This window comes from Mya arenaria, chromosome 3 (genome assembly GCF_026914265.1).
Source record: "Mya arenaria isolate MELC-2E11 chromosome 3, ASM2691426v1".
In the NCBI taxonomy this organism is placed as follows: Eukaryota; Metazoa; Mollusca; class Bivalvia; order Myida; family Myidae; genus Mya; species Mya arenaria.
The window spans coordinates 20,714,876-20,735,239 of NC_069124.1; the positions used below are offsets into that span (position 1 = coordinate 20,714,876).

The 20,364-nt window shown below is 33.5% G+C and overlaps 2 protein-coding genes across 2 annotated transcripts; both read right to left on the bottom strand.

Moving 5' to 3' along the window:
- Positions 1-5,865: 5,865 nt before the first annotated feature.
- Positions 5,866-7,142, bottom strand: LOC128225805 (multiple epidermal growth factor-like domains protein 6). Its single transcript, XM_052935702.1, has 3 exons — positions 6,995-7,142; positions 6,364-6,504; positions 5,866-5,942 (listed from the first exon to the last, which is right to left on the bottom strand). The coding sequence occupies exons 1-3, from the start codon at positions 7,140-7,142 to the stop codon at positions 5,866-5,868; spliced, it is 366 nt and encodes a 121-aa protein (XP_052791662.1).
- A 304-nt stretch (positions 7,143-7,446) lies between these two features.
- Positions 7,447-20,083, bottom strand: LOC128225806 (multiple epidermal growth factor-like domains protein 10). Its single transcript, XM_052935704.1, has 7 exons — positions 19,900-20,083; positions 11,802-11,942; positions 10,787-10,927; positions 10,306-10,446; positions 9,696-9,836; positions 8,557-8,697; positions 7,447-7,634 (listed from the first exon to the last, which is right to left on the bottom strand). Exons 1-7 carry the CDS (start codon positions 20,081-20,083, stop codon positions 7,447-7,449), a joined length of 1,077 nt encoding a protein of 358 aa, XP_052791664.1.
- Positions 20,084-20,364: the final 281 nt, after the last annotated feature.

A 20,364-nucleotide genomic window follows, 5' to 3' on the forward strand; every position in this document is an offset into this window, starting at 1 on the left:
GCATGAATACAAAGTGCAACATCCGACATGTTTTTTTTAATTAAAACATAATTCCCTTTTCAAAATTAAAATTAACATGTGAGTTACTTTGTCCAATACCCGTACTAAAGTTTTCGTGTAGAAAAGCTTAATTACCGTCTTCTAATGATAAAGACGACCACCACGACAGCGACTGCGGCAGCTACTAAGACTGCAAATACACCTCCCACAATAGCTCCGACTGGTTTTGATTCTGTTGTTACTGAAAATTAACAAATCGACATGAATTTCCTTAGTACAGTTATTAATGTTATTTTGATTTAATTATTTGAAATATTTATGGAATAGCTAAACCCACAAATAATGAAATATGATATGTAGTATTTCAATAAGCATTTATCTATTTAGACGTTGCTTAAAAATGAGATCGCCAAATGTATGATCTTGTAATATTACGTTTATGCTATGAATATTAAAACATTTAAAGTTAAATAATATTATGTCATGTTATATTTTTATTGCTATTGAACACATCGTTCGTTCATTTGTCTGGTAGTTTGTGAATCCATGAATGCAGAATTGCTTGTATTTATATTCTTCTCAAATATCAGTGACGACAACGAAGATGATTATAAACAGAAGTTTCACTATTAAAACCAAAGTCATTTCAATCAACGAAATTCAAACTAAGTTGAGCCTACTTTCAGTGCAAGAATCCCCTTGGTATCCAGGGTGACACTGCATCAAGAAGAATGAGCAGGATCCGTTTATATGATGGCATTTGTCACAATGACATGCCTCAAAACAGTTCTTCCCAAATCTTCGAAGGCCGCATTCTTAAAGACCAAAAAGAAATGAATTTTATATACATATAATATTTTTATATAGGAATTAACATATGCGTTGATTCAAAACGGATTTTAGTAAACGAGTTTCATCAAATTGGTTTTGGATGACCACGAATGTAATATTTAATTTCTATATATCAAATCGATGATAAAAGTTAAGTAAAAAATTATCAATATATCAAATACATCTACTAGCGTTATTCCATGATGGTGGCGCCATATATGGTATAATCAATTTTAATACACATGTTACTATATATAGTAACATTTTAACGTTGTCAGAATAGTCATTATCGGCGCGGCGGGACCATAATCATCAAAATTGATAATAGCCCCGGGGCTATTATCAGTCACGTGACCGATAATGACCCTGCGATTGTCCGCACGTGCAACGTGACGCAATTTCACGTTGTTGAAGATGGCTGACGGAGTAGACATGGGTGAACGTACGCTCGAAAATTTAGCCAACAGGCTACTTCAGCTGGATTCTGCCATCGAAAAAAATGAACATTTCACTGAGGCACAAGCCCGGCAATTCATTGAAGCAAAGAAAAACAAGGCTACGGTAACAAAAACAAGGAGTGACATGAAAAAGGTGAACGATTGGCTGAATGATGACGGTGAGACCCGCCAGATCAAAGACATTCCACCAAAGGAGCTAGATATTCTTCTACCCAGATTCCTGCTCAGTGTTAAGAAGACCAAGCTTTCGGCAGAGGCGAATGGCCCCGCTGCAACCAACTTCGAGCCATCTACCCTGCGTGGCATCTTGTCAAGTGTAAAGAGACACCTGTCCGAGAATGGTAGGCGTATTTCTGTTTGTTATTATTATCTAAAACAACTAAAGTTAATATATAAACACCTTAATAGTTATATATTTTATAGTTGTCTATAATTTTATGCACAGACTTTGATTATTTTAATCATAATCAACTCGTTTTGCAGAGTACGAAGGCGATGTCATGGGCGGAAAAGAGTTTAAACTCACACGGGACACGCTAAAAGCGAAATGCGTGGACTTGAAAGAAAAGGGACTTGGCAACAAAAAACAGAGAGCCGATCCCTTCCTCAGAGATTCAACAACTCTACGAAAAGGAACTTCTTGGAGCCGGTAAGTTTGGCAGTTAATTGATTGTTTACATATCACTAAGCAACAAACACAAGGGAGACAACTAAAGCATTAAAGAGAACGATATAAGCCAGTCCCCGGTATTCAAAAAAGCCTACCTTTATAATATGTATTGCGTGGTAATAATGAATAATGGGTAATTATTATTGTATGACGAAATTCATGGATTTTATGTCTGTTATTTTATATTTCTTTAACCTTATATATATTTTATAAACATTCATTACTATATTTATGTAGAAAAAAGAAATCTATATGCATTTAGAGTGAGTTTACAGTGCAGTACATTGTTAAACAGTAGAGAACATTATACAACATAATAATCAAGCACATTTTAACTGTGTAATTGTTTCAAATGGTATAAATTTCGAATTAATTACAGCCTCTCCAATTTCCCTCACAAATACCATTTGGCTTAACAACATCATGCACCTTGGATTGCGAGGAAGACAGGAGCACTTGACCATGTTGTGGGGGACTTGGAATTAAGCCAGACCTCCGATGGTGTGAGTTACTTGGCCTTCACGGAGAGGGCGACAAAAACAAGAAACGGAGTTGCTGGTGACCACAGGCAATATGTACCTAAGCTCTTTGAACAGCCAGGTACAAGTAAAAATAGCATTGTTATAAAAAGGTTATTTTTTCTATTGTTAACAGATGATGTTCATTTATTGCAGTTATTAGCAAAACTTTTTTAACTAAAATCCATTTAAAATAAGAATTCAAATGTTGATTTTGTAAAAAAGAAATAAATTTGTGATTGAGTACTCTAAATGTGTTTTAAAATTATTTGCAGGAGACCCAAACTGCCCTGTAATGTTATATCAGCTTTACAAGGAAAAGAGACCACCTCAGATGTCCGCCCCAGAAACAAGGTTTTATGTAGCCCTGAATCCAAATTTTGGAAAGGGAACAGAATCAAATGATCTCTGGATCATCAACCAAAACCTGGGAAAAAATAAATTGGGACAACTGGCCAAAACCATGAGTGAGCAGGCTTGATTTCAGGCTAGGCATGTTAATCACTCTGCAAGAAAAACATGCATTACAAATTTGCTGGATGCCGGTTGTTTCCCCACTGAGGTGGCACAGCTGACTAGTCACAAAAATCTGATGTCTCTAAATCATTACCATACAAACAATATAGAAAAGCAGCAAAACATGTCCAATATTCTTCACATGTGTAAGAGAAAAGAACCAGTGACAAATCCAGAACCAGAACCAGTTACTAGCATGGAGGAATTTGATGATGATGACAATCAGGAACTTGTAGCAGCATCCCAGGAAATTGAGCAAGCGCTATCCTCCATCCAAACATATGAAGAGATTCCTGTAAGAAAACCAACACATGATGAAGCTGAACAAGTTTTAGACCTTCTCATTAAACAAAGCCCAGGTGGAACACTGACCCTGCAAAAAAAATATGAAGGACACTCAGTCACTGTTTAATGGCTGCACCTTTAATGGGCCTATCAGCATTCATTTGAGATATTAGGAACCATACAGTATGCATGCATAACTGGTACTGCCTCTTTAAGTTGTAGGCACTGGAATGAGTGAACGAAGTTATTCTGCATACATGTTTTATTCCATTCATCCACTGTTATTATTATATTGATTTTATTTCACATTTTTTTGGGTTGAAAAATGTTCTTTTATCTTCACTTCCTGTGAAATAAATGTGTGCTACATGTATTTTATTTCAATTTGCTTTTCCAGTATCGGCATATCGACAGACTACTGAATACTTGAGTCAAAACATGTGTATTAAACAGTTCAATATATGACCGCGCGGGGCCAATGAGTGATAATAGCCCCGGTATATCGATAATGGCCCTCGGGCTAAAGCCCTCGGGCCATTATCAACATGCCGAGGCTATTATCACTCATTGGCCCCGCGCGGCTATATATTAATCTCTAAGTAATGTATTGTTGTACTTTAAATGTTTGAGGAAGAATGGAATAGTGCGAAAGGAGTGTTTTGAAACTTAATAAAGTTGCATAAAGATATTCCACACTTACCTCAAACTCAAAGACATTTTCATATGTTTAGTTGAAACGAATACATTAAACTATATCTGCACATTGTTAATTCAAAAATAAATGTGCCACATCATACTTTTGTCAAAAGAATTACAGTGTGATGTTTGATTTAAACATTTTTGTAACTTTTGACTTAAATTACGGAAATAAATGAACGTAAATGCGATGGGGATAGTTAAGGAAATGCAACAGGCATAATAAGCGAAGCAGAGTGGAGTGGGTGTAAATGCGATGCTTACTGAAACTTGAATCATTCGAATACTTTCTCTCCACTTTATCCTGTATGTGATTTCAATTATCAGATAGCTGCATCCCGGTGCTTACTCGAGTATTTCACAACAATTATAAGATTCAGCTACTAAGTTAATAGACTGATCAAATTTATGTTTCCGCAGCAATCTATATTTATTTTCTTTATCTCGATTTAGACGTAAAATAACGCTCTTTCCTTGGTAGAAACCAGTGCTGGTAACCATTTTGACAGGCCATCAGAAGGTACTTTTGCTTGGTATCGACCCAAACCTCTTTTGTGATAGGCGAAACCCTATACGACTAGATCGCTCCCACCATAGAACAGAAATGTTATTAGTTATTACTTGATCATGGTTTGATAACAATATATTGAGAAAGTAGGCTAACATGTTATTTAAGTCGAGTCGAGTGATAGAATTGACATGGTTTATGACTTGAAACGTTGGAACTTTGCAGACATCAGGACATTTGCAGAATTAATGCAAAATCAGATCTGAATTCATCATTTTTGAATCTGTAGTATTAATACTTATAATGCATTTTACATATTTGCATTTAAAAAAGGATTCTGTAATTATTTAAATCAGTTTTATCGTACATCAAAAATGTAAATGCTTTGCCACGCCAACAAGTGTTCCCTACATTGTACAGGTATCTTTTGGATATATTGTCTTACTGTCTCATTTAGTATCGACAGTAAGATATTTATGTTTAATAGTATGTTCACTTTATTTTGCTATTGGATATTGACAGCTTTTCCTGCATAGTTGACAACATCCTAGATAAATATTAATTTAATAGTATACATAAAGCCATTACATATGTCTACTATGATAGAGCGGATGTTGGCTTCGACTGCAGAAGGATTGAACTTGCTTTTGTTTCTTCTTATCTCTTAATTTATTTATCTTAATAATTATGTTCATAAACACAAAACACTTTTTTCAGGTTTTAATTGATAACTTTCATTTTAAAAAGATAGTTATTCACTGACAGTAAAACACCTGAATTTTAAAAGCCTACACTTGTCCGAGATCATCAACAATAAACATCGAACCCGTACTAGGATCAATCAAACGAGTTCCTGGGTAAATACATATCGGTTTCAACCGCGACATGATTCTTACATTGTTTTGCAATTAATCAACAAATATGTTCCATTGCTGCCTGTAAACTACAAAGCGCTTATAGAAGGCCAAGCATGTATTAGGAACTGGGCAAACTGTACGGAGAAATATAGTATAAGGAAATATTTAAACGTCCGTTATCATTTTAATTTACGGAAAATTTATTCGACATTATTAATGTCTTTTACGTTTTCATGTTCCAGACTATGCAGACAACCAACAGGAAATACTTAATTTTGTTCAAATATAAAATAAAAGACTTCAAATTACCTCATAGATACAAAAAAAAATGTTAATCTGTTTCGTAGAATGAATGCAGTCACAAAAAAGCCACACCAATAATGTATTTGATTGATCTAACAACGTCAGCAACTTAATTTATGTGATTGTTCCAACAACGTAAGCAACTGAAACCATTCCAAACTTTGTTATTACATTCTTAGTTTATTCCTGCGCTGTTTTTGAAACAGATACTATTGGCCAGATTTTAACGACTCGAACACATGTTTTTCTTGATCCTGCATGCCCAGATTCGGTTGCAAGCATTCATGTTTTTGAAAGAGTCTAGAATAAAACAGAGTGGAGATGCATATGAACATCGAAAGTTAAACAGATTTTAATTATCGTCCACCACCTTGAATACACAAAATATGTAAACATAATATGTGTACACCTTGATGCAAACACTTTTCTTGTTACAATATGGAAAAACAATCTTAATTTTAATTCATTCATAGCATTCGAAATTCCATTTTGTTATGATAATTAGATCCTGTGAATAATATTTGGTAAATTAAACATATTAAGGTTTATATATAAGCTTATTTGTGAAAGCTCATATCTCTAATAGGCAAATGTCTATAGGTTTAACAAAGGTCCCTTGGAAGTTCCTAAAACTATCATACATTGTGTTTATGAAACGTTTTGTTTAATAAAAGCTTTGTATTCGGTATCTAAATTCATAGAGAGGAAAGTTTTAACTTACTGGTTTTACAAAAGTCCCCTTTGTATCCAGCGGCACATCCTGTTGGGCAGTGCCCTTTGTTAGTGTCGCACGTCGTGTTGCCGTCATGACAGTAGCCACAGTTTGATGCACAGTTAGGGCCAAACTCGCCGGGAGCACAGCCTGGAAAGTTTAGTATGTTAACTAACTCTATTAAACTGATAACATATTACAAAATAATGTCTCATTACACGAGTGTAATAGGTTATTCGTCTCCAAGTTCTGTATCCAATCAGGGTTTTTACCAATAAGTTTTCAATTTGTTCCTGTAGGTTAAAAGGCAATTTAAAAATATATTTAGTATTACGTAAAAGATGTATTTTATATTTATATTTCAGATATTGTATGATTTATTCCTCATTTCCTATCATAAAGGGTATTCTGTTTAACAAATATTACAGAAACCTTTTTTAACATTGTTCTTTAATGATAAACAATGAATGACCAAACTACACCGAGGTTTAGTGCGTTAACAAATGTGAGCTGCAATTGACGTGATTGTATGAGCCATTTTGGAAGTATTGGAAAACGCTAAGGCACATAATTAGATGAAAAATATGTACAACTTAACAAACTCAGGAACATACAAATCATTTGAAAATGGCATACTCACGTATACTACACAAATCCTCTTTGTAACCAGATGAACATCCATATGGACAAGAACCGTTGTTTATGTTGCACGTGGTTTTGTCATCACGACAATGACCACAGTGTGATGTACAGCCTGGTCCATGCTCACCGGGGTCACATGCTGTCATGATTGTGTCAGATTAGTTTAGATTTATATATAAATAAATTCGACGGTTTATGCCACGTATTCATTTACATTAATGTAAAGATATGTTTACATGCATTAAAGACATATAGTATTGACAATTCTAAGTTAACATTTAAACATATATATGATTAAATCGGACTGCAAAAAATGATTGACTTGAACTGGGCTTATGTTGAAGCTATCGACTTCTGGACTTGTTTCTGTAGCTTTTATATATATATTGTAGAAAACCACCCTATTTTAGGTTTTATTTATGTACGTGAACAGATGACAGTCGATACGTTTCATAAGTGCGTGATATTTGATTTCAACAGACACTCCTCATAATTACGAGATTTGCACAAGGGTCCTTTGTATCCAGATGCACAACCGTTTTGACACTGCCCGTTGTCATTGTTGCATGTGGTGTTGCCATCTCTACACTGGCCACAGTGGATTGTACAATTTCGGCCATACTCCCCGGGGCCACAGGCTGTAAAGTTAGTGATGTTGAAAAGATAATAATATACTTCAATACATATGGCGATACAAAAATATATTCAATACATATGGCGATACAAAAACACTTTCGTAATACGATTTATTCCACTTACAATAAATGAAAGGGTGGCTAAAATGTGATTTTTTGTTGGGCAAGAATTACGAGTATTAATGTCATAACACATTCACACAACTTTAGAACTGATAATGAAATACATAAGGATTAAAATATGATAAGATATGTAAACTGAGACCAACATATTATTTAACATATATGAATTATCGTTGACGAAGATTTGTTTTTGTCTTCACATGTTAGATTATTAGAGATTCTTGGGTGTGTTTTTTAAGTTTTTAAAACTGGTCAGTGCTCACGATCGTACTCTAAATGTTTACAAGTATTTGTCATGTTAAAAAATGAGTGAGCTAGCCGTTTGTTCCTGATATAAAATGTAAAACTGAATATATTACCCCTAAACATGTCTGTGTTTAGGTTTACTTCCAGTCCTAAAATTATATATTTGTACTTTATATTATTACTTGTTGTCACCTTATGACTTTTTGGGTGTTTTGGGTGAAAATTTGAATTGCTTCAATTGATATTTTAATTTAAATACGCGTGTACAAGCAACAAACAACCTATAAATCTAAGATCGAGCTTTATGTACAACTATATTTCCAGGATATATGTGAACGATTTTAATGTTTGCAGAAACAAAAACTCTTATTTTACGCCTTAGTATTTGTTTTTGACGTTCCATTGATCATTGCACTTGTGCAGTTTGATTTTGATATGAAAACGTATATACAAATGATGCTTGTTTGTTTACAGATTTCATTAAGCTGGTTTTACTGACAGACGAGTAAAGTCGATAATCACAACAAAGTTTAAATACACAATAAATTAAACTTACGAATTGTACAAGTATCATTTTTGTATCCAGCGGCACAGCCGTGAGGACAATGCCCGTTTTCAATGTTGCACGAGGTGTTGCCACCATGACACTGACCACATTGTGATGTACAGTTTGGTCCATACTCTCCGGAGCCACAAGCTGTAAAGATAAATCTAATTTTATCAAGGACACTATAATATCTTATTTTTTGCCATTTGTGACGCAAACGGAGATTTTTCATTGTCGTTGTCATTGAACATATGTGAACACAACCAGGAACTTAGTAGATTTGCATTTTCTATTTAGAACAAGCAAAACTATGTAAATATTTAAACTATTTATTGAGCGTTCAAGACACAGATCTTTCCCTATATTGACTCCTTAACGCTATAGTAATTCCCCGTTAAACTTGTTGCAAATTCATTTGATGTTTCCCTCTGCCCCATGAATGCTTATCGGTTCTGTTGATTCATCTCCTCCGGAAACATGGGATCCACCGCAATCGTCGAATTCCTAGTTTATTCCTGCGTTATATTTAGAATCAACCACTTTGGCTTGTTTTTTTAACCCGGGATTGCATTGATTAGACCACATTCTTCTGTTTAGCCTGCATGCACATATATGCAATCATTGATCTTGTAACAATCCTACACTTAAAACACTTGTTTTAAACCTGGATTATCATTTACTCAGTAATTCGATGTATGCAACTCAGTAGAGATGTGTATGCGATGTTTATGATCATGCAAGGTGTTTTTTAAATATACCCCCTTAATATTAATAAGAAATTAAATGTTAATTCATATTATATAAAACACCTGCATACAAACGCGTTTCTTGATGCAAAGTGGGAAACAATGTTAACTCTGATAAAAGAAGTTAATGCCTTACATATAATAACCCGTTTATTCAAGATTTCAAAATTTTTTTTTTTAGGATTTTAAGTTTTTAAATGCTGTGGAGAATGATTGATTCATCAAACATCTGTTTTAAAAACGTGTATTTGTGAAAGTTCATTTCTCACATTTATGAGGCAAATTCATATAAATAGTGAAAAACGGTCAATTGAAAATTCCTCAAACAATCATTCATTGTGTATATGAAAAGTAGTAACAGTACAGTATATAAATTAAAAAAGAAACAAAATAATAACTCACTAATGTTACAAAAGTCCCCTTTGTATCCAGCGGCACATCCACCTGGACAGTGCCCGTTGTATTTGTCACATGCGGTGTTGCCGTCATGACAGTGGCCACAGTTTGATTTACAGTTAGGTCCAAACTCTCCGGGATCGCAGTCTGGAACGTTTATTATGTTAACTGACTCTGTTATAATATTTGCATATCATTTACCAAAAAATGTGTCATTATACGAGTAATTGTCTCCAAGTTCTGTATTCAATCAGGGTTTTTTACGCATAAATTTTGAATGTGTGCCTATAGATAAAAAGTTGATCGGACAATATATTCAAGTATTATATTAAAACTACGTCTTTCATATTAACTGTTCTTGGTTGGGGGGGGGGATCATTTTTCAAAGGGATTTGGTTCACACAAATATTGCAGAAACCTAAATTCAACATTTTTATATTTATAATAATTAGTTACAATGAACAATCAAACTACACCGAGGCTTCGTGCATTATCAGATGTGACCTGCCATCGCCGTGAGTGTACGTACCATTTGTTCGAAACATGGTTTATTGATACGTATATAGAACTTAAGACATTCTGGTGCATACAAACAAATTGAAAGTGACAAACTCACGTAAACTACAAAAGTCCCCTTTGTATCCAGATGAACATCCACCTGGACAATAGCCGTTGTTCGTGTTGCACGAGGTATTGCCATCACGACAATGACCACAGTGTGATGTACAGCCTGGCCCATGTTCTCCGGGGACACATGCTGTCGTGATAGTGTCAGTTTAGTTTATAATTATATATAAATCGGACTGATGTTTTTTGTCAAACTACTTATGGCTTTATGAGTGCATTAATACTTACATTTAAGATTTTTTTTTCCATTCACGTTCGTGTAAAGATAGTTTTACATATGTAAAGACATATTATGATTATGCCGTGTTTTCAATTTACGTTCTAACACATACACGATTCAATCAAGATACAATCAATGATCGATTTCTTGTCAAGAAAACCATTTTAAATTTTGATATTTTATGTCAACAGATGTCAGCCGATACGTTTTATAAGTGCGTGATTTCAACAGCGACACCCCTCATAATTACGCGATTTGCACAATGGTCCTTTGTATCCAGAGGCACAATCGTTTGGACATTGCCCGTTAATATTGTTGCATGTGGTGTTGCCATCTCTACACTGGCCACAGTTAAATGTACAATTTGGGCCATACTCCCCGCGGCAACAGGCTGTAAAGATAAATATGTATAAATCATTTATATTAATTTCTATGTTCGTTTCCATTTTCACGCACACGAATACATAAACAATAAGATGCTCACAAGCTTGGTTGTTTGTGAATAAACCTAACACTTATACACATTTACATTCTTCCTTTCCTCCTTGAGTATTGGCTCTTTTAACTCTATATCTGCATTGTAATTATTCGGAAATCATTTTTCAATCAGTTAACCCTTTGTTAAAAGGACACACATCTGGACAACTGTTGTCGGTGTTGAACGCTGTGTTTACACCACTACAATGACCTAAACCCACTGCACACCCTGACCATACTCGCCGGGATCACATGGTGTAATATAATAAAATGTTATTGAACAGATTAAGTCAAACGTTCCTAACGATGTAGGCTGTACTCTTCAACCAAGAATCAACATTTCTTTGAAGTGTATACTGTAAATAATGACACTTTCGGAAACTATATTAAAGATTATGAAGTAATTGATGCGTGTTAAGAAACAATGTACCAGAAGGAATTTAGATATATGATTGAAGAGATCATTTTTGTCCGAGTCTTTCTGTATTGGAATAATACGCATCTTCTAGTTGATATGTGAATGCTCAACATGATGTCATTTATGATGGAAGATGATCTTCACAATTTATGGGAATCTTATTTCCTTTTTGATAAAAGCTCAGACGTCTGAGTAGTAACAAAGTTGTCGAAAATTATACGATCTTAAATGAATGAAATAATATTCATATTTTTCTATAACAATACTTATAGAAATAATGTGTGTTAACATGATAGGTTTGTGTTGGTTTTGCTGACACGTTAAGTCGTTAATCAGAACAAAATTTAAAGACACAATGGGTTGCACTTACGAACTGTGCATGTATCTCCTTTGTATCCAGCGGCACAGCCGTGTGGACAATGCCCGTTTTCAATGTTGCACGAGGTGCTGCTATCATTGCACTGGCCACATGTTGATGAACAATCTGGTCCATACTTTCCGGGATTACACACTGCAAAGATAAATATGTATCAATTTCAAAGGCCATTTTTAAAATCTCAAGAGCAATGATTCGACATATTTTCTTCTTCGATTTAATGCTAGATCATAGCTTTTTTCAAATTAATTTAAATAATGCAATACTCTTACACAAAAAAAATTGAAATCACTATAGTTTGAAACATTTATGACAAACAAAATGCTGACCTTCTTGAAATTATGGTTTGTACCTCCTATTTTAATAAATAAATGATTGTTTGTGTCTGTGGGATCGTGCGTGCGTGCGTGTTTGTGTGAGAGTGAAGAAGAAAGATTATTTAAAGAAAGGTAACACACAATATACATTTGAAATATGCCATATATGACTCGTAATCAAATTCATTGAAAAATGGCTTACGTTTACAAACAGCAACACGTAGACTATAAACAAGTATATTTGAATTAAAGTAAAAGCAACTGTATCTTTAAATTTTTATATACATATCATACATAATAAATGAATAAAACTACAACAAGTATATTGTATCATTGTATTAACAACATGAATTAAAGCAATTGATATACATACTATAAATGACACATGACGTATGCACTATATTCATGCACTGAATTAACTAAACGAAGTTGATATTGTAAAAAAACTTCTGTAATGAATAATTGAGTAATGATATTTGGTATATTGTGACTGATCTATTCGGTCAACATAATACAATAACATAGCCATACTCTAAATGTGATATTTATTTTTAAAACTACTATTAATCTTACTAAAATTTCGTAACTGACTAACCTTACTAACTTTGTCCCATACCCACCCCACAAAAAGGAGGAAACGAAAAGTAAGAAGTTATTATGGGGTAAAGCTCTTTCGATCTTTGTATTGTTTGGGGCACCGACTTTAATGAATGGCTGTATTTTCAAGAATCATATTAAAGGTGCATGTACGCATATTTCCACTCACTAGATATCTATACTTGAACACATGTTTCCTTATTTCAAATTCATCAAATATGTAAACAGCTAAATTTTCTGAGCTGTTTGCATTTTCAGACTGTAACATAGAAACTGCCTTAAACATGTTTGGTCTCTCCCTATAGTATTTCTTAATATATAGGTGGTAATCATCATCTAACTTATTGCATGCTCTACAGAAGCGATTTTCTCCTGGATTGTCTGTCCTTCTTCCGGTCTCAACTGAGAGCCGATGTGATGTTAATCGGTTTTTAGTTAATGCTAAATTCAAACTCAAAATGTGCCAACGAATTATAATTCAATTATAATAGAATAATTAAAATTCGTTCAGTTCTTAATTCTACTCTGCCAATTTTGGGTAAACTTATCCTTTACTCGACACTGAAAATGTTTGATGAATGTATTTCCCATCCTTTGGGCAATCCCTATGTCTTAAAATCAATAATAACGTATCATATGTTTAGATTAAACTACCCAGTTGTTTTTTCTTTGTTTATTTCTTATTTCATTTAACATCGTTTAATACATACACTTTGAATACTTTCTTTAATTGCAATGTTAACTTTTGAATCAATATTTTAATTTATTTGTCGATCGCCTATAATTATCTGTTCTTCTAACGTTTGCCTGACATTATTGTGTGTTATATCATTTCATTAAAAAGCCCCTATATGTGTAAGCAATACGTAAATAACAATATTCTGATACACTGTCTAAATACAACTTTTTTTGTCTTATCTGTATTTACTGCTTCCATCTGCTTCAGTAGTTATGTAATATGTTTAAATTAGGTTGCCTTTCCGCACTTGGGTTCGCAATGATTACAATATCATCTGCATGCACCAATATAAATATTTTAATTGTCCCTACATCTATTCCTTTGGCTCCGTTAAAAATAATTATTCTTCAAGTCTTTGGGGTACAAAGTAAATATAATTGGGCTAAAAATCCCTTTTTTCGACCATCAAGAAAACTTTCAAACAATTCACCAGTTTCTCCAATAAGCTTTACATTTGTTTTGATATTACTATGTATACCTTTTAGACCATTAAACAGTTTTCCTCAAAGACCTTATATAATATATACAAAATGTTAGGTCGAACAAAATGATCAAATGCTTTAGTTTAGTCAATACAAAAAACAACAACATAACAACCAATTGTGCATTCGCGTTAAGGACATGACTTATCAAACTATCCCATTTTTAAACAAAACCCGGATTGTGATTCAACGTATAGTAAATGTAATTTCTCTCTGCCCATGATGCCAAACGTTCATTAATACATAGTTTATTGTTGCCTTAATACTCTCAATATTTTTTTTCCTGTAAAGATCTTAACAACTGACAGACTACCCTTATTGTGAATAGGCACTAAATATCCATCACTTCATAATTCCGGAATATGACCTTATTTTAAACCTTTATTGAACAATCAAGACAATACTGGTGAAAATATTTCGTTTCCGTAATATAAAAGTCATTTAAAAACGATTTTGGGCCAAGCACTTGGAAGGCAATTGAACATTATTTTTATTTTATTATCCACTGTAGTTTTATTAAAATTAATAACCTTCTCATCTGCTTGTAAAATATATTTTTAGGGCTAATATCTGCTCTTAAATATTCCGTGAATATATTTCAGAAAATGCTATGTGGAGTTTTCGCTATAGGTTTCCTTTATCAATCGCCTGCATAACTTTGCATTTTAAATCGTGCCTCTAATACAACATCTGTTTTGTCCTTGGCATTAACAAAGTTGAACGAACGGACGCTTTTGTTATGATTACTTCAAACCAATACAATTGCTAATCTATTTAGATCACTTTTATTCATTTCTGTACAAATTCAGTTTAAATGCAGTTTACATTTAAACTCCTGTCGTTTAGAATGAAGAACATAGTTGGTTCGACATTCTTATTTTTTACTGTTTAATTTAAACATATCTTTAAAATATTAGCGCATACATACATGACATAAACACATGTACAATCAAGAAAAAGGATCGGAACGAAATATGAATATATCTTAAAAAGTTTTCCCCAAACCTTAGCAAAAGTATTTAATGACGGACAACTTACAGTGTGTGTGTGGTATATTTGAGGTGTTTGTGTTTGCTTTCGTGACGTTTATTTTTTTGTTCTATTTTATTGACGTGTAGGTCCTTGATGTTTGAGTGTAAACATTTTTTCTTAGATTATATACTACTGGACCTGTCCCTGCTGTAGTTTTCATTGTTTTATTGAGAACTATACTAAAATTTCACCTACTCTGAGATGCCCAGTGTGAGTCAAACACCCGCAATCTGTTCGCGTAATACCGGAATGAAATCGTCCATATCGACTTACACATTTATAATGGGAAGGAGATCCTCCGGAATCAAAAGTGTCTTCAAAAGTTAAAAGGAAGTAGTATGTTTTTTGTTTTTTTAAAAATGCTCAATGAGGCAAGGTCTTGTAGACATACTCATAGTACCTGTCTTTAGTGGCAGCTCATTCACTTATTAACTGCGACTAAGAAACATGTACATTAGTTAATTACATCCAATGCTTACATGTTTCATATAAATCGTCAAAATAGTTTCAAAAGCTGGCTTCAACGAATCAAAAGTGCATATTTTTGGGAAAAAAAAATGAATGCAATCTTTTCATATTTCTGGCAATGATATTGTGATTCAAATACTACTGATTTTTTTTGATAAGTCTCTATTGGTTTTCGGGAAAAATCTCAATATAACAGAATAATTCAAAGAAGCTTTTTAGATTTAGAAAACCTGTTTAGGTTTAATCAGATTAGTTTTGAATTAACATTAACAAACAAGTTTGTGTCGTGAAAAAAACAAACAATTAACTCGCAGTTTTACCTTATTTTCAAACTTTAAAGGGGATCTTAGCGAAGATGCGAGTTTGAAAGTCTCGTATAAAAATGTTTGAGATCAAAAACAACCATGAACTACAATAACACACATGCGGCAATTAAAATGTTATCTATTCTTACCAATAAATAATAAACATAACTCATAAATATAGACACAAAATCATAACAAACAAAAAAAGACCCGATCATGAAATCGATGTTCAATCGTCGATGAAATATATTTTAAATATCTATATCAAACACTACAGAAAAAAGTTCATTGGTCGAATGTTTAAACATGAAGCTCGTTCAATAAAACAGGGTCAACCCCAATGACATAAAAGACACAAAAAACAATCTTATCCAGAAGCACATGGTACAACAACACATAACTTAACAAACAACATACTAGATGTATTAACTATAAACCTGGGCTGTCTATCAAGGAATGTTGGGTACCATCTTGGAATGGTCAGTAAAATGTAATTTGCCTGAGGGTTTAAACTAGTTGTGCACATCTTTTATCCCAGCAATATCGAATAGAGCAAACACGTCAATGGCATCAATCAAAGTATGCATTAAATTGAGAAAACTTAAGGATAAAACAAATAAAAAAATTATAAGTACTTTTTGATTACGACCATGAAATACTAAGGTTATTGGTTTCATTTCATGATATTGACCGTGATATTTTGACATAATTTCATTTTTGATGATAAAGGTGATATTGATGATATCTTTGATCGCGCAAAACATTAATTAATTTTAAAATTTATTCATAAACACACAGTTTTGAAAACAAATATCAATATTGTCCTAGAAATCATTTTGGCTACCATCCTAACATGTTTGGTCAAATGATTGAGGTTTGTCTCCATTTTTTTGCAAATTATCATTACTCAGGTGAGTAAATAAGTGGTTCTGGGAATTCTGATTTTTGTTAAACTATTTAAAAGAAATCCCATAACATAAGTGCAAACACCGCAGAAAATATGCATATGGCAGTAAATCCGGTCAATAAACTAACATAAGGGTTCCATCCAGTATCAGTCCTTTTAGGTTATTAAATTACTAGCACGAAAATATACATATATATATGATAGGATTTCATTGTCACCCTACAATCTAACAAGTAATAATCCACTAAGTTAATCAACAGAGATCGTTAAGGATTGATTAAGTATCGTATAAAATACTACAATGAGCATATTATTAACTAACAATAAAAAATACTCACTTTTATCAAACACCTTGACTTCACAAATCATCATCAGCCCACCGCTCTTTTCAATACGGATGTATCTCAAGAAAGTTGGTGTGGACAATGTTAGTGAAAACGATTGCTTGGCGTCCGTCGGTGTGTTTTGTAAAACATCTACAGAAGAAGCGGTTTTTCCTACTTTGATTACCAAAGGCCCATTCTGCTGCTGCCACGACCCTATATTGTAATGATTTATCAAACAATTTAATGATTTATCAAAATAAAAATACAAGGCTGATCTGGCCTAGCACTACTTTGAAGAAATATAAACATTGCAGACAGTGCATTTTGACACTTTGTGTTGTCTGCCTAGACATCTTTGAATTTAAAAAAATGTGTTTATAGAAATGTATGAAATCATGCATATAAGGTTTCCAAGAATGGTTTTGTTGTGAATTTGCTATCAAAATTGCAACAATATAAGGCCATGTATTGGTTATTCATCAGCTATTTATTGATCTTAGTAAATTCATTTAGCATAAAACGAAATAATTGCTATCAAACGTTCCCTAGATGGACTCTTTGATATTTGATGTTATAGAATATTATCATGTACTGGGATCAAAGCTAACAGTAACACATACATAAGCAATACATTAAGGGCTTTAGTTTAAGAAAATTGCAAAACATAACTATTCGATTGTTGACAATTTCCATATTTATTGTGCAATGTAGAACATCTTTATATAAAACTAGTTAATAATCAAAGTACTGAAAGTACTGCTGGAGGGTGATTTATACTGCTTTATACACACACTACGAATCATTCAATCGAACATACGTAAATAACTCGCGACAAACCGAATGTGTGTCATTTAAGTTTGTTCGCTTGAATAATTTGTAACAACTCAGAACGAAACAAAGTGGAACTTTGACGTTTCGGATAATAAAACTTTATTACCCAGAGATGTTGTGGAGGTTTCGTACCAATCATACCAATATATTTGAGACATTTCGCACACTCATCACATGTCATATATCAGTCATATCTGATGGAGCATTTCATTAGCTCTGAAAATTCTTTTCATACATTTCTTTTCATTATGCTTCTAGAGGCAACTTCGTGCCAACATTCCTAACAGTAGTTGCAGTACTTTGATTTCGTAAGTATTGTAAGCAAGTTATTGTAAATACTGTAAGAAATGTAAGGGTTTAAGGTACTGTTTCGTTAACCACATAAGCGGTGGTCACATTATTGTAGTATCCATATGTGTTCTGTCTGTTTGTTTAAAAACTGTTTATTTTGGTCTGTCGCAAGCCACGTAAGAAATATTGACTTCCTATGAAAGCAATTATATACGTGAAAAGTAGGCCAACGACACTTATAGAGAAATCCAAGTTGTGAAAATAGTGTCGCACAAATGATATTTCGCTTATGCGAAAATCATCAGAGTTTTTTGCTTCATTTCGATTGTGACTGGTCGCTGGTTTACACACAGCTGTTATTCCCTTTGTTAAGGGAAAGCACTGTGCTTTAAAATCGCCTATATGCACGCGCATAAATGTCGTTTTAATGACAAGAGCCACGGGTACAGTTAGTATATTAGAAAATTAGTAGAGCCAACTTTATAGTTTGCCATCTTACCCTCCCGATAGCTTAGTGATAAAGCGTTTGCATTGGATCAAACCTAGACCGCGTCAAATCGAATGATATTAAAATATGGATAGGGTAAGTCCAGTTTCTAACGTGAAGTTCTGGGAAAAGGTTTAATGGTTTAACCGAAACATGTTATATCCCATATATCGGTGCTAAACAGCAAGCACGTACAAGAACCAACTGAGAGATAGGGTCCGGTACCAGGATCTCTTGTAACCTGCTCTGCTTCTATAACTAGATTTGACTTGAAATTGCAATCATTCATAATTCATGTCACAAAATTTAAGTCTTGATGGAGTAACGGCAGGTTCATGCCATTATGAAGTTACTAGGCGCGGGCAGACTCATATAAATATGAATACATAAACGAACATTTAACGGCATTACTAGTTCAATATTCATAGAGTGATAAGCGAAAGAGCACGTTACGTTTGTCGTTCAAAGAGACCCCACACGTCCACCATAGAGCTAAGTTTACTGAAATAGGCAGACATTAGGCGAGTAAGCGATCTTATGTAAATGTAACATTTTGCAAATTTATCTTAAATTGCCTCTTAGTATGATCACTTTAAAATACGTTTATTCTTATGTTTACCTTCGTTCAAATTTAATAATGATAAAAATATACATGTAATGCACATGTTAATATTCAAAAGTAGTATTTCATTGGGCAAATAAACACTGACAATGCTTTACAAAATTTATATGGGAAAAATAAAACAGATCAAAAGCATGCTATCCGATTCAAACCATGAGAAGCAACCACGATACAAATCTCAGGGAAGCAAATTGTATACGCGTATGATCTTTGATCTATACCCTCCGCGATCTTTCATGATTTGAAAGGTAATCACCGATTCGAGGTGTAAAGGCACAATTTGAGATATTATACCGCTATATTGACATGAATAACGTCTATGCATAGTAGAGCAGAGTGTTAAAGGACCCTTTAAAAGACTTATTTTCTTACACGCATTTTAATATCTTTATTAATCAAGCTTCGCTATTGGTTACTAAGATTCAATATAATACGAATAAAACTTTGCCTGACACAAAATGCAATTACTTTTTAAAGTAATGCCAATATTATGCATTTAATATTAAAAATCGAACTACTTCACGTACATTGTAGTAGTGTGTAACAAACGCGATATACGACTGAATTACGACATTCAAGATGATTATTGAAAAAAAATCACCTTCCAAAAACGCTACATTTGATGCTGCGGCATAATATTAGTATCTGAGTTGGCTGTGCAATCTTAAAACATATAATTAAAAAGTACCGTCTGTTCGTCCGTAAATCTTTATTTCCTGTATCAGATAGTTTCTTCCGAGATCAAGTTGCCACCAGTTTTCACCCCCTGTTCCGCTGCAGCATCCACAAGCGTCAGGAATAGTTGAGTACTTGTTATCGATGGCATTATTTTTCGAGTAATCAATTCTACCGTAGTTGATAGCTGAACCCATGGTAACACTAACTCTAGTGCGAATACGTTGAATCAAATCTGGTTCTGAAAGATACCGAGTTGCTTAAAATATGTTCTTAAAATAAATTGTTTCTTCTAAGGCAAGTTATTTAACATGTTATTTATTTCCATGCTTTTCGCTTGCCAAGATATTCTAATTGTTTTCCAAGAGTCTGTTACGATTCCTTGTATTTGTTGTCCGTTCGAAATATGTTATTTTCAGAGGTTATTATAACAAACGGGATTGATTAGTTGTAATTCATATACATATGATATTAAATG

Excerpts from the sequence above, each read along its gene's own strand:
- LOC128225806 (XM_052935704.1), bottom strand. The coding sequence starts at position 20,083 with ATGGGTTCAGCTATCAACTACGGTAGAATTGATTACTCGAAAAATAAT. Across the intron at positions 8,698-9,695 it reads AGGGGACTTTTGTAACATTA|CTTGTGGCTCCGGAGAGTAT; the intron begins GTGAGTTATTAT and ends TTATCTTTACAG. Across the intron at positions 7,635-8,556 it reads AAATGATACTTGTACAATTC|CCTGTGGCCCCGGGGAGTAT; the intron begins GTAAGTTTAATT and ends CTAACTTTACAG.
- LOC128225805 (XM_052935702.1), bottom strand. The coding sequence starts at position 7,142 with ATGACAGCATGTGACCCCGGTGAGCATGGACCAGGCTGTACATCACAC. Across the intron at positions 6,505-6,994 it reads AGAGGATTTGTGTAGTATAC|GCTGTGCTCCCGGCGAGTTT; the intron begins GTGAGTATGCCA and ends TAAACTTTCCAG. Across the intron at positions 5,943-6,363 it reads AGGGGACTTTTGTAAAACCA|ACTCTTTCAAAAACATGAAT; the intron begins GTAAGTTAAAAC and ends GTTTTATTCTAG.